A 13,741-nucleotide genomic window follows, 5' to 3' on the forward strand; every position below is an offset into this window, starting at 1 on the left:
TAATGCATGACTCCTAACTTTTTATATCTCCTGCTCTCATGACTGTTGGGATTTGTCATACTCTTCTTTACCACTAATTACACACTAATATACCACTACTTTTTGTTTACCTATCACTTAACCCTACCTACTATTTATTTTATTAAAACTGAATAGTCCACCCACATTGGAAGTTGAACTGATTTGGACTGATTGAAAAAATGTTTACAAATTTTTTATACCCTTGTGCGAATTCACTGACTTTTCTGGGGGATTCACTAATTAAAAGGGTTGCGCCAAAATTAAAAATTATTCCTTATCCACAGGATAGGGAATAACTTGATGATCGTGGGGGTGTCACTGCTGAGACCCTTGCAGATCTCAATAATCGGAGTCCCGTATGCCTCGTCCTACTCATTGCAAGGTTACTGCACCCCCTGCAGGGAGGAGGAGACTGCAAGGAGTACTGTTTGAGCTAGCGCTCCATTCATTTTCAGTGTGAGGGTGGAGGTACCAGAGTAGCAAGCCTTCAGGTATTTTCATAAACCCTGTTGAAATGAATGGCCGCTACAGAGCGTAGTTGAGCATCAACAAGATTTTTTTTTCTCGAACTTTTCAAACTCCATGCTAGTGCACGAAGTTTGAAAAAAAAAACTGTGGGAAGATTAGGGCAGGACCTATCTTTCCTGCTAATGAAAACAAAAGAATTAAAATCAATGGTTTTGTTTCGTCCCATTATGCAGCCTTGATTATCACGGCCATGAGAAGAAGTCCTTACTAAGTAGCCACTACATATTTTTAGGTGTGATAGATGCAATATGTTTTGTCACCTGATAGTTCTCCTATTCTGCATGTATGACTACCGCCAGTACAGACAGGAAGTAGCAAGAAGGTTCATAAATACGGATAAGTAAGTATCCTTTAGGTATGGGGTTTGTGGAATTAGGCTTTAAATGCAGACAAGGAAACAGAAGTTTTTCTGCAGGGCCTAGAGCAATTATACTTTGAATACGCAATATTACAATTCCTATTAGGCTTAACCTCTGTTTCTATCGGATTTCTCTTACAGATTTGGATGGTAGACAATGTTCATGTGAGACTATATAAATTATCTTACATATTTATGTCTTGCAGCATCTTGTTTTTTGCATAAAGAATTTGATTTCCTACCTGATACCAGACCTTCCAAAAGACCTGCGGGATCGAATGAGGAGGGAAAAATATCTTATACAAGAAATGATGTATGAAGCCGAACTTGAAAGAGTGCAGAAGGAAAAGAAAGAAAGAAAGAACAATGGAAAATATCAACACAATGAGTGGCCCTAATTTTGAATAAAGTGAGAAAATAATTACCGCATGAATGCTTCTTGATAACCACTATACCACACTCGGGTAGGGAGTCTGTTGGGATCTGCGCAGTAATTGGCCACACAGCCAGATTAAGAGTATATAGGATATGCAGCAGGTAATTTATTGGGACCCCTAATTAACTCTGGGCTCTGAGCCAACATCAGACAAAGATAAACACGTCTCTTACACATTATTAGCTATAGGATTACCTGTATAGCTTGAAACATATAAGACTCACAATTACTGACCACATAATCATGTGAATGCAGCCTAAAGGCCCTTTTACATGGGACAAGTGTCAGGCAAACGATAGCCAACACTTGTCCCTGTGTATACTCACTCCCGTGCTGTTACACAGGAGCGAGTATCGCTGACAGCACGGCCGGCAGGAAGGCAGGGCGGCTAGGGGAGTGTTCTATCCCCGCTCTTCCCCTGCTCCTCTTCGTTCACTGTAAGCAGCGGGTGTTCAGTACTGAACGGCTGCTGTTTACACCGAACAATGTGTAATTCGGTTTTTAAGCATGCTTAAACGGAACGATTTGACAATTCTTGTCCAGTCATTCATTTTCTGCATGCTTTTACACGGGACAATTTACTCGCAAAACCCTGCGGGAGCACAGGGTTTTGATCGACCAGAACGATAATTATCTCGTGTAAAAGGGCCTTAAGATCCTAATTTTAAAAAATGCATCTAAAGTTTTGCTTCATGCAGCCATAATACAAAAGTTTTATAGAATCCATATTATACTGCAACACCTGAACCCATCAGTTCCAGGTGACCTATGCTTTTTTCCTTAGCAGTTACTGCTTTGCTCAACAGTTAGTGATCTATGTTTAATTCAGTTTCACCATGTCAAATAATACAGACCCTAAAAAATGTCTGTATTATAGCCTGTTGGTCCCTGTTCACATCTCTGTTCAATGAAAGTCTACAGATGACGTATCCCACTATATCCCTATACAGTGTGATGCCTTTCCGCAGTCCATTGGCAGTACAGATTTGGAGGTCCTTCTGATATATACCTCTGACGTAGGCTCAAAAAGGAGATGTGAACAGAGCCTTAGACCACTCCAGGTCCTAAGCCCATCAGATGCAATTAAGCAATACATAACTGTTATATCTGGTGACTGACTTACGGTGACGTCACATCTTTTTCAATTAAAGTCACTCTTACATTTTTTTCTCTGTCTAGCCTAGATGAATTCAGGATTGCAGAGTTTGCTGCCTATACATCTTTGGCCCTTTACTTCTGAAGCCTAGCCCACCCTTCAATATTGCCACCCTGGTGCACGTATTATGCCTGCTGCCCCATGCGCCCCCATAACTTTACCTACAGTACTGCTCGGTTCTCGAAATACTACAGATAAAATAGTGCCCGAGAATGTGGATTAAGAGGAAACCTAGTTGTGACCACAAAATCATGGGTTGCAAAATGTAGACCCTGGATCAGCTCTCAAATTTAATTCGGACCCCAAAATTCATTCAGCACTCAAACCAGATCAATAAATAAATGTAGACCCCCAGATCAGAGCAAAAGAAAATATTAAACCCAAGACACCTCTATTGACCATTCATACACACTACACTTATACACTACCTACAACAAACTACCAACCAGTGTCTCCCAGCTCTCCATGTGCCTCCAGTGTACCTTTCTTACCGAGCCATCTCCTGAGATTACCCCCTCTTTCTCACGCACTGCTCCCCACAACTCTCTCTCTCACATACTATAAAAAATCAATATGAGCACAGGCGTAACTATAGGGGATGTGATCTCACCTGGGCCCAGGAGCCTCAGGGGGCCCATAAGGCCTCTCTTCCCTATATAGGGAGCCCAGTACTATGCATAAAACATTATAGTTGGGGGCCCTGTTACATGTTTTGTATTGGGGCTCAGGAGCTTCAAGTAACACCTCTGCGTTAAGGGGTTAAGAGCTGTTGGGGGGCCCAAAGATAAAATTTTGCACCCAGGCCCATGAGCCTTAAGCTACTCCCCTAAATATGAGCATCTTTGACATGAGCTGAAGTTGACCCATACCACCACCAAAAAATGAAGACACGACTGTGTTTGTGTGTACTCTCATTTCGTCTTTCCTTAGTTTCTGGGACAGGAGATATCTGTCTGACAGGTAATTCACGGGTTAGGAGCACATTAGCATATTTTCAGGCCATGTGCTGTCCATGTAATTCCACAGACTTATGCGGCTATGTATATGGATCTTTTTTCCACATGGACCGATGGTCCAAATCTCTTGGCATGTCCTTTACCTCTCTGTTTCACAGATGAGAAAGAGGACATGAAATACACCTGAATATGCATTGTCTATGTATATCGGACAGCATAATGGCGGGTGTCCATGTGCTGTCTGATATGAGTTGTTATGGCCGTATGCCCCTAGCCATACAAGATCTCATGGGGATGTATCATTTTTCATCTGTTCACCTGAGGGAATGCTTTGAAGTTCAGGGCAATGATGACATCAGTGATGTAGTTGGATACTCCTCCTACTTAAATCTCTATACAAATCAATACTACTAACCCCATCGGACATAATTACATTGAGAGGCACAATATGGGATTTTACATTTAATTTGCATATTGAAGAGTTTGGAATTCTGCTTTTACTAACAAGAACCTCTTGCATTTACTTACAGAGAGCAACTATCGGTACCGTTGCACTATTTTACATCATATTGCATGGAAGCAAGATAGAAGGCTGCAGCTCAGCATAAGTACTCAGCAACTGATCTAATGTGAAACCATTTTGCAATTTGAAATTACAACTTTGCTAATTACACACAAAGCATGTGATCACTGGAAGACATCCTCTGCTTTGTAGAGTCTACGTAGAAATGGATACCGTCAGAAATTTTTCTTTTTTTTTTTTTCTACCTTTTGCCTTTTTGCTTCAGTTTTGTTGAAGAGACATTAATATCTATTTCATAGTCTGACTTGTAAGATATCTTCCATTGGATCACCAAACTTGGAACTGCTAACCTGTTTACAGCGCAATCCTTTTTTTGTACTTCAGATCTTTCTGAGGAAAGTTTCTATATTATTGTACATCCTATATAAATGTAAATATGTGTATATAATCCAAGGAACCTCATTATTTGTACATAGCCAAAACTACAGAGAATGTTCAATTTTCCAACTTTAAATGAAGGTTCTTAGGGACAAAGCTACATTTTATGCTTGTATACTGTGATGCAATAAACTGAAATATGCACCTGAACTGCTTACTTATAGTATTGTCCCAAGTTTAAGAACTAACTTTGTTTGCTTCTCTACTCCTCAGTTATAAATGATGAGTTTACAGTGATTTGGTCTAACTTTACGTCTTGAGTTTTCACATCGGAGCGATACATTCACTGAGTGGAGGCAGTTCATAGAACAACTGCCTGTTTTTATGCCTGCATAAAATGATGGACGATAAGTGAACATATCATTCGTCATTCAATCGTTGGCCATTTTTACATAGAAGGAATGTCATTAGGTTTTGCATGATCCAATGATTATTTGAACGACAATCGTTCTGCGTAAAAAGAGGACTACACAGGATGAGCACCATGTTCATCACTGACTGGTCCTATGTAGGTCACGGATTTCGTGCTCTTTTCAATTTTCTCAGGATGTGAATGAAATTGCAAAACCGTGGCTCCATGCTCCACTGTTCACTGTCATAGACTGCAGATCACTTTAGGATTGTGAGAGGGCAAGTCTCCAGAGAATTCTCGCAGCGCTTACACCACTCTGCTCCGAAGCTCTCACACAGGCATCCAGGGGTTTTTGTGTGGTTCCAATCTTGACCATACCCAACACAACCTCAACCGTCTCGCACTTACTTGCTCTCCTCCCCACTGCAGCAACACATCAACATCTCCACACCAAATACAGCAATAACTTCTTTTAAATCTTACTCAGCACCACTTTTCGGTGCCCAATGTTTCACGCTGTAGAGCTAATTCTACAAATATAACAATATTTTGGTTAAAGATGTTCTGGCATTAGAAATACTTGTCTATTCCTCCCCAATCAGTCTTCGTAATGCATCTTCTCCTCGCCGATGTCAAACTCGGCATGCAGTTCCATCTCAGACAGATTAGAGTTGTGGGGTGATTAGATGAACAGTCTTGTCATCTGAGGCCCTAAAAGTGCCCCCCCCTCCCTTGGCCGATAAGGCTCTCACAGGCTTGTGTGTAGTGACCTCTTCTTCTGCTTGTGTAGAGCTTGTTGACCACTAGATGTCTCTACGACACAGAGAAGAGATGTCACCCCGTTATCAGAGTCTGAGAGGGGCGCATTATTGGGATGGGAGAAGCTGGATCACCCTGGCGACAAATTGCCCGCCACCGGGGCCTTTCTAACCAGACTGTTAGGAGGTGATGGGACTAGTGGATGTGTGGGGGCATACATGGTGACCGGGCACAGGACACCCCTGACAGATCACCAGTAGAGAAGATAGTCTGACAAGTAGAGCAGCTCCAACTATTTTGTTGTCCTCCATCCAGTAGCGGGGGCCACTATCGTTACAGGTCCCTGTGTCTGTCGGAACCATTTCCAGGCACTTGGCTGAAGGACATTTGGTCTCACAGCCCCCATTACATGTACTGGCTCTGACACCCACTGTCACCTGCACTTGCAGTGGTGTCTTGAATGACAAAACTGGACGCTATGGAGTGGAGCCGGGTTGTCTTCAGTGATGAATCCCGGATTAGTTTGGCCGCTGACGAACGATGGATATTTTAGGGGACTGAAACAGATTTAACATCTCTGCTTGCTGTCATAGAATGGAAATACCCATAGTCTACAGTTGGAGGTGATGCTTCTTATGGCTGAGGAATAGTTACAGTTATCCAGCCTAGAGAATTCTCTGTGAGCTAAAGGTTTATTCCTACTTTGAATTCATATTGCAGGTTTTTTGAAAATCTCACAGCCTCCTCCCCTCCGCAGTCCCCCAAGTGTCCGGACTCCAAGCTCATACATTTAGCAAAACATTGTACCAAGCTATGGAATGGAGATTTGTCCAGCTGACAGAGAATTGCTTAGATACATTTATCCACTTCTTGGTGGCGCAGAATTGGGTCCGTCGTGGTTTTTCACCTCTGGGTAAACTATCGTTACAGGTCCCTATGATTGTCAGAACCATTTTCAGGCACTTGGCTGAAGAACATTTGGTTTCACAGCCCCTATTACATATATGGCCTTTGACACCCACCATCACCTGCGTTTTCAGTGGGGTCTTGAATGACAAAATTGGACGCTATGGAGTGGAGCCAGGTTGTCTTCAGTGATGAATGTAGGATTAGTTTGGCAGCTGACGAAGGACGGGTTCATGTCTAGAGTCCATATGGGTGAGCACCTCAATTCTGCCTTTACTGTATCCCCTGCTGGTGTGATGGTCTGGGGGGCATCACATATGACAGTCGGTCACCTCTGGTAGTGGTACGAGGAACAATGACAGGTCAGTGATATGTTCAGGACATCCTGCAGCCACATGTTTGCCTTTCATGGTGGCTTCGAAGAGGCAGCAGGATAATGCTCGGCTGCACATAAAATGGTGTCACATGAATGTCTCTACATTGTCACTTCCATGGCTGCCCGGTCACCAGATTTATGACCAATAGAACATGTATGGGACCGTCTGTGATGTCAATTTCTACAGCCTACGAGATTGTACACTTTAGAGGCTCAGTTACAGCAAATGTAGACCAATATGCTCCAGAATACAGATGGAACCTGTATGCCTCCATGCCCACTCGTATCACATCTAGTATCATTTGTGGATTCCTTGGAATTACGCAACAGAAACACATAAAAATGATATCAGGATGATTTTATTATCGTTTAAAAAATTTTTTTATGTAAGTTAATATTAATTATATATATTCATATATATATATATATATATGCAGGAGAGATATCTGATGCCTGAGTTCCTTTCTGTATATTACGGTATGCAGGGGAGAGATCCGACATCGCAGCTGTATGCAGGTTTGTAGATCAGAGTTGTCCTTTTTCTTAGGCTGGTTGCCATCCAAGGCGAGCGAGCCCAGCCTGCCCGTCATCTGGGTGGATACACTTTGTCTGGCTCCTCGGTTGAAACCTGTCTGGCATGGGTGACCCTACTGGCAGAATACACTACCACCAGCATAGCTTTCAGCCTTATCAGAGCACGCAAGCCCCTCCACCACGACAAGGGGGTATCCATGGAGGGGGGGATGGGGTTTGGGGTAGGAGTATTGGTTAGGGATAAGGGTGTGGGTTGGGGTAGGGATACAGCTTTTGCTGTCAGCGGCTGAAGGATGATGATGAACTTTCATCCTTTCTGCCGGTGGTCATTGGATTATGCCTGATCTTACAGGAACTGCAGTAAATCTTTTTGTCTGCGATCTTTCTGTAACGCCCAAAACTATAGAGACAGAAAAAGTATTGGTTAATAGACAGGAAATGGAGAAGGACACAAATCATTACAGGATAGGAATCGATTGTCTCAGCCACAAATGTTGACCAATCTTACCTGCATTGGCACAAACTGCACTGGTAGGTGAACGGGTAGTTGATGTCATAAATATGGTAGGCCTCCACCGTTGGCAGCTCCGGATGGATGCTGGTGACTTTTGCTGCATACGCCATCCATAATGGACCGTGGTGATCGCTGTCCAATTTCCTGTCAATTATCCAGCAGGCTGCGTGACACATCTCATGGACTAATGTGTCCCTCAATCGCTCTAAAGAAAAAAGGATTAATATGTACAATGAGCATAAAAGACTATTCCACGCCCAGTACCAGCCTATCACGTCTATCACAGACGGGGCATTTCCTGGCAGCTTCTTACCCTGTATATAAAGATGTACAGATGGATGTGATGTGAAACCTACCTGCAGAATCGCAGACTTTTTCTGACAGGTTGATGATACAATAATGCTCGTCACCCTCGCTCTTCACATGGCAATAAGCTGAGGTCGCTGTTAGCCTCTTATTCCAGATGATGCTCATGTTCTCGGGGAGCTAAAGAAAAGGGAAGAGAAGACAAAGTCCAATAAATCTGCAGTTCTATCATTATATATACCAAAGAGAGATGTCTTAAGTCTTTTGGGCCCCGATGTAAGAAGTTGCCCAACTCTTATTTATAGCTTCTCTATATAAGAGGCCGAGGACCTTTATGGCCCCCTTGTACTCCAGGACCCCGAATCTCCAAACCAATGAAAATATAAATTATTTCAAAGTGTCGAAATGTTGACGAAGTGTCTGGGATTACCAATTTCAGGACAATTAGAAGTATTGAGGGGGGACATATTGGATACCTTGTTCTCAAAGATGGTTGTGTTGTATAGCTGGTAGAGTCTTGTTACCAGCTCCTGCTTCGTCTCCTGAAAGTTGGTGACATAAATGGAGGTGGGCAATGTGATGTCTTCAAGGAAACAACCAGGGATGTTACATAGAGGCCACCTGGGAAGAATAAGAAATCCAATACAAAGCCACTTCATTGTTTAACATCAAAATCATAGAGATGAATAATATATCCAACAGGACTCACCTCTCATCTGAACTTTCAGATGTTAGATAATCATTATCCTCATCGTCACTGTCACTGATGACTATTGCAGAGTCCAGCTGCATATATGTACGATGAGTCCCGGTATCCGTCCAGATCCCTATAAATTACAGAGAACAGAGAACTTAGCAATCTTCTATGTTCAATAAGATAAATCTAGATTGTAACTACAAAACACAGTAAGACAAGCATCAGCCATTATTATATCAGTGTCGTACCTGGGTTATAAGGTGATGGGGGATAAATGAAGCCACCGTCTTCACCTTGGGATGGAAAGGTGGTAGATGGCTTCTTTGGACGCGGCTGGAAAAACATAGAAAACATATTAAACAAAATCCAAAAACATGAATATGTCAAATTTCAGGAATAAATCATCCTAGTACATACTCCACTTACTTCTATGATTGCCCTATATGTAGTGTATGAAGGGTGTGAGGGGCTCGGCTATGGTTATGGTATGGATAGGGTTAGGGGTGACATTCATTTGGCTTACAATACTAATCTCACAATGACCCCACTGAGGGGAGTCTTTAGTCTTCAAACATCAGCCAAACTGTATGGGATATTTGGTCATCTCTTTCCCTCCGTCTTCTAAGACTTTTACCCCCCTCCATGTATTAGAATATTAGAATTAACTAACTGTATAGAAGTGATGCACTCTAACGATATTTTGTCTACCCTTGACCTTTGGAGATATTTGCTATATGGGATTTGGGAAATCACATCTTGACCAGTTTAATTTTACTTACGGTTGTATTCAAACTGTTTGATCTGTTTAAATGTAGCAATGATACTTTAGATTTTAATAATTCACAGGCCGACACGTAAATATTACTTTGTTTTCTTTATCAAAAATCTTGTCAAAAATTCAATAAAAATATTGTTTACAAAAAATAAAAAAAGAGCTGCTAACCTGCTGTATCTCCTCGTCCTCGTCCTCTGAACTGGACACAACTATAACACGCTTTCGTTTAGACATAATGGACAAACTTCAAATAAACGCTCCTCGCTCTATAAACTCCTACAAAGACCCTCAATGGAACTTTGGGCGACTGGGAATTTATGGATGTTGGTCAGTTGTGACATCATTAGACTGTTATTACTTATGGAACGCTATGACATCACTACAGTGACATTACTGGTCATGTGATCACTTCTCACTGTGCAGTTCACCTTTGACCTTTGTCGCCTTATGATTGTCCTATATGATATTTACACATGCACATATGTATAGAATGTTTAACCCTTTCCTGTTGCAGCCAGTTTTGGCAGTAATACTTTAGTTTTTTTCATCCTGACTTTTCAAGAGCCATAACTTTTTAAATTTCCCCTTCACATTGCTGTATGAGCCCTTGTGTTCTGAAGCATGAGTTGTATATTCTAATAGAATCATGTAAAGTAACTTATAGTGCATTGAGAAACTTTTAAAACATTTTTGGGGAGTGAAATACATTTTTATTTGTCTCCTGTATGAGGGCTTGTTTTTTGCCAGTGAGCTGTAGTTTTTATTGCTACCATTTTCAGGTACATATGATTTTTTTTCAGCACTTTTTATTCCATATTTTTGGGTAACAAAGTGACAAAAAAAACAAAAAGTATCTCATCTTTTTATTTATTTTTTTACCATGGACTTTTATGGTTTATATATTTTTCTGATTATGGCTCTTACATAAGAAATTGGAGTTTTTGTTTTTAATGTGTCTCTTATATTTTTGAATATTTTCTTAAACTTTTTAAAAGTTAGTGAATAGAGATGAGCGAACGTGTCCGTTACGGACACATCCGCACCCGGACACCGGCTTTAGCGAACACTGCAGTGTTCGCGCGTAAGTGTCCGGGTGCCGCCGGGGGGCGGGGAGATGCGCGGCGGCGCGGGCGGCAGTAGCGGGGAACAGGGGGGAGCCCTCTCTCTCTCCCTCTCCCCCCCACTCCCCGCCGCACCCCCCCGCGCTGCCACGGCGGCCCCCGAACTTTTTCGCCCGAACACCGAGGTGTTCGCAAAGTTCGGTGTTCGGGCGAAAAAGGGGCGGGGCCGAACGTGTTCGCTCATCTCTATTAGTGAACAAGGGACCACGCCCCCCCCCCCCCGCCATATACTGTACGGGCCAGCTCCAAGTCTTCGTAATGCATCTTCTCCTCGCCGATGTCAAACTCGGCATGCAGTTCCATCTCAGACAGATTAGAGTTGTGGGGTGATTAGATGAACAGTCTTGTCATCTGAGGCCCTAAAAGTGCCCCACTTCCCCCTTGGCCAATAAGGCTTTTTCTATTCTGCATGTATGGCTACCGCCAATATTTACAGGAAGTAGCAAGTACCTGCCCGCTCGTCTCTAAAGATTCGGGTGCTGGCGGGGGAGAACACTGAGTTGCAGGAGTGAGCAGGGGGGAGCGGGGAGAGAGAGTGAAAGAGAGATCTCCCTCCACCCCCCCCCCCCCCCCGTTCCTCCCCGCCGCTCCCCACCCCCTCGCCGGCACCCGAATCTTTTGAGACGAGCGGGCAGGCACTCCCATAAGGCACTACTCGCTCGAGTAGTTTGCCTTAGCGAGTACGCTCGCTCATCTCTATTAATAATACAATTATCCTAATAATAAATGACGCACTTCCTTGTTTAAATTTAAACATGGAAATGCCTTTGCAATTTAATTCCTTTGTCTATATCCAGGCGTTGTAAAAGGGAACATCACCTAATAGCACTTTCTGTGTAATCCAAGTGACATTTGAATGTATGACAATTGTGCGATGCATGATTTCATTACCTGGCTGCTTACCACATCATACACTATGTAGCTTCTTTCTCCATGCTCCTTTTGCCTTCATTCATCCAAGGGAGGTTTCTTTCATGGAAGTACCCAACCCCATTCTTGCTCCATTGATCGATCAAAAGTCAATAGTTCAGTAGGGCAGTAAGCATCATTGTCTCATACTCAGGGGTGGATTTTCCCCGAAACGTTACGCAATCACATAAGACATTATTGTTCAAAAAACGAACCTATATATATTATTGGCAGCTAAAGAAGTAAAAATCCTGTCTGCTTATATGATTAGATTTTGTTTTAATAATTTGATGGTGGTTTAAATGGCCATAATAGATTATATGTAGAGATGAGCGAGTATATTCGCTAAGGCACATTACTCGAGCGAGTAGTGCCTTAGCCGAGTATCTCCCTGCTCGTCTCTAAAGATTCGGGGGCCGGCGGGGGCAGGGAGCGGTGGGGGAGAGCGGGGAGGAACGGAGGGGAAATCTCTCTTTCCCTCTCTCCCCCCCGCAACTCACCTGTCACCGGCGCCGGCCCCCGAATCTTTAGAGGCGAGTGGAGAGATCCTCGGCTAAGGCACTACTCGCTCGAATAATGTGCCTTAGAGAGTATACTCGCTCATCTCTAATTATATAATGTCATTGTAGTAACTGGAAATACAATGTATTCTTCTTTTAATGACATTTGTGGAACAAAAAATTGGAATGCAATTCACATCTGCCGTTATGTCAGAAGGTGGCAGAATCACACTGAGAATAGCTCAAAAGGCAGAGAACTAGACTACTTTAATGTCCTGCACAATTAAAGTGGCTCTATCAGAGGGCAGTATGTGATAGAGGAGACACACTGAACTTGGAGATATATAGTTTTTATTGTTTGATTCAGTATAGTTATGTAAAAAGCAGTTTACCTACTGCCAAAAGTGATGGGGAAAGCCTGTGACTCCAGTTCCTATTGCAACCATTCCAACAAAACCGTATTAATACAGGAAAATTTGTCAACCATTGTTGAGGGGACTGATGGTGGGGACTCATCAGGTCTGTTGGGCTTCCATCGTGGTGTTCATAGATTGGATAGGAAGAATCCCGCTGATTGCTGGAGCGTTCAATGCAGATATGGTCATAGTTTTAGGAAGAAAACAAGTCGGATATAACATTACGTCATATTATCTACGTATGTCTGTTTGGAATTCTTTACTCTGTTATCACCACAGCCAGTTTTGCCCTTTTTTAAGCCAGTTTTAGGGGTTTTCCATGGAAATACTATTGATGACCTATCCTCAGGCCGTCTGTACAGGCGCACAAATGGGAGATGCAGCCATGACTTGGTCACGACTGCCTCTCATTCATGTGATTTGCGGCCCGTGCTGTGGCCGTGACGTGGCAGACCGAAAATTGCAGCGTCCGTGTAAAGCAGACCTTTATTTCATGTTTTGAGAGCCAAGGTGTACAAAAGCCAGCAGGTCTGACATTGTTATCTTGTTTACATGTCGCTCATGGTGAGATATAAATGACATAATAACCTTACTCTGTAGCTCAGTTTGATTATAGAGATACCGAATTTATGTTTTTTTTTTTAGATTTTACTACTTTTGCAGAATAAAGATATTTTGTAGAGAAAAAAATGTTATTGCATCGCCATATTAACAGAGCCATAACTTCTTACCATTTCTATCTATGGAGCTGTATGAGGGTTTGTCTTTGTCTTCATTAATACCATTTTGAGGTGCATATAACTTTCTGATCTCTTTGTTTCGTTTATTCAGAGGCAGGATGATCAAAATAGGCAATTTCTGCTGGCGATTCCAATTTTGTACATTTTTTCCCCTAGTTTTGCCGTAATACATCGTGTTTTACTACATTCATTCGTCCCACAACGAGACTTGAATATATGATTTTTTTTTATTGCTTAGATAATACACTGCACCACCTGTGTAATTCAGTTAAATACCCCCACCTGTCATTTTACTAAATGACAAATAGGCCTACTGGACCCTGCCTCTCCCTGGGCTTAACAGGGCACCATATATATCAGACCCAGAGACCATTATTTGGCATCCAGCTGCCATAGCAGCCAGCAGCAACGCCCAATTGC

General features: G+C 42.5%; 2 protein-coding genes across 3 annotated transcripts in view; one reads left to right on the top strand and one right to left on the bottom strand.

Annotated features, from left to right (window-relative positions):
- The window catches only part of ANO4 (anoctamin 4), a 182,346-nt gene extending 177,794 nt beyond the window's left edge, over positions 1-4,552 (top strand). The window contains exons 28-29 of the mRNA XM_066589846.1: positions 1,114-1,316; positions 3,986-4,552. Of these exons, the coding sequence (XP_066445943.1) occupies positions 1,114-1,305 (192 nt within the window). The 3' untranslated portion in view covers positions 1,306-1,316; positions 3,986-4,552. The remainder of the gene's footprint in view (positions 1-1,113; positions 1,317-3,985) is intronic.
- A 2,685-nt stretch (positions 4,553-7,237) lies between these two features.
- On the bottom strand, positions 7,238-11,805 carry LOC136610636 (germ cell nuclear acidic protein-like). Of its 2 annotated transcripts, XM_066589848.1 has the most exons (7): positions 11,648-11,805; positions 9,109-9,193; positions 8,873-8,990; positions 8,640-8,784; positions 8,214-8,343; positions 7,852-8,062; positions 7,238-7,743 (listed from the first exon to the last, which is right to left on the bottom strand). In XM_066589848.1, the coding sequence occupies exons 3-7, from the start codon at positions 8,953-8,955 to the stop codon at positions 7,623-7,625; spliced, it is 690 nt and encodes a 229-aa protein (XP_066445945.1). In that variant the 5' UTR covers positions 8,956-8,990; positions 9,109-9,193; positions 11,648-11,805; the 3' UTR covers positions 7,238-7,622. The 2 variants fall into 2 exon arrangements, with proteins under 2 accessions (XP_066445945.1, XP_066445944.1); XM_066589847.1 differs by lacking the exon at positions 11,648-11,805 and having other exon boundaries at positions 9,109-10,632.
- Positions 11,806-13,741: the final 1,936 nt, after the last annotated feature.

The sequence above is a fragment of the Eleutherodactylus coqui genome, chromosome 2 (genome assembly GCF_035609145.1).
Source record: "Eleutherodactylus coqui strain aEleCoq1 chromosome 2, aEleCoq1.hap1, whole genome shotgun sequence".
Taxonomy (NCBI): domain Eukaryota; kingdom Metazoa; phylum Chordata; class Amphibia; order Anura; family Eleutherodactylidae; genus Eleutherodactylus; species Eleutherodactylus coqui.

Bases quoted from the DNA above. Each gene is read 5' to 3' on its own strand.
- LOC136610636 (XM_066589847.1), bottom strand. From the start codon at position 9,214: ATGTTTTCTATGTTTTTCCAGCCGCGTCCAAAGAAGCCATCTACCACC. The intron at 8,991-9,108 runs GTACGACACTGA...TGTAATTTATAG, and splicing joins CCCATCACCTTATAACCCAG to GGATCTGGACGGATACCGGG. The intron at 8,063-8,213 runs GTAGGTTTCACA...TTTTTTCTTTAG, and splicing joins AAAAGTCTGCGATTCTGCAG to AGCGATTGAGGGACACATTA.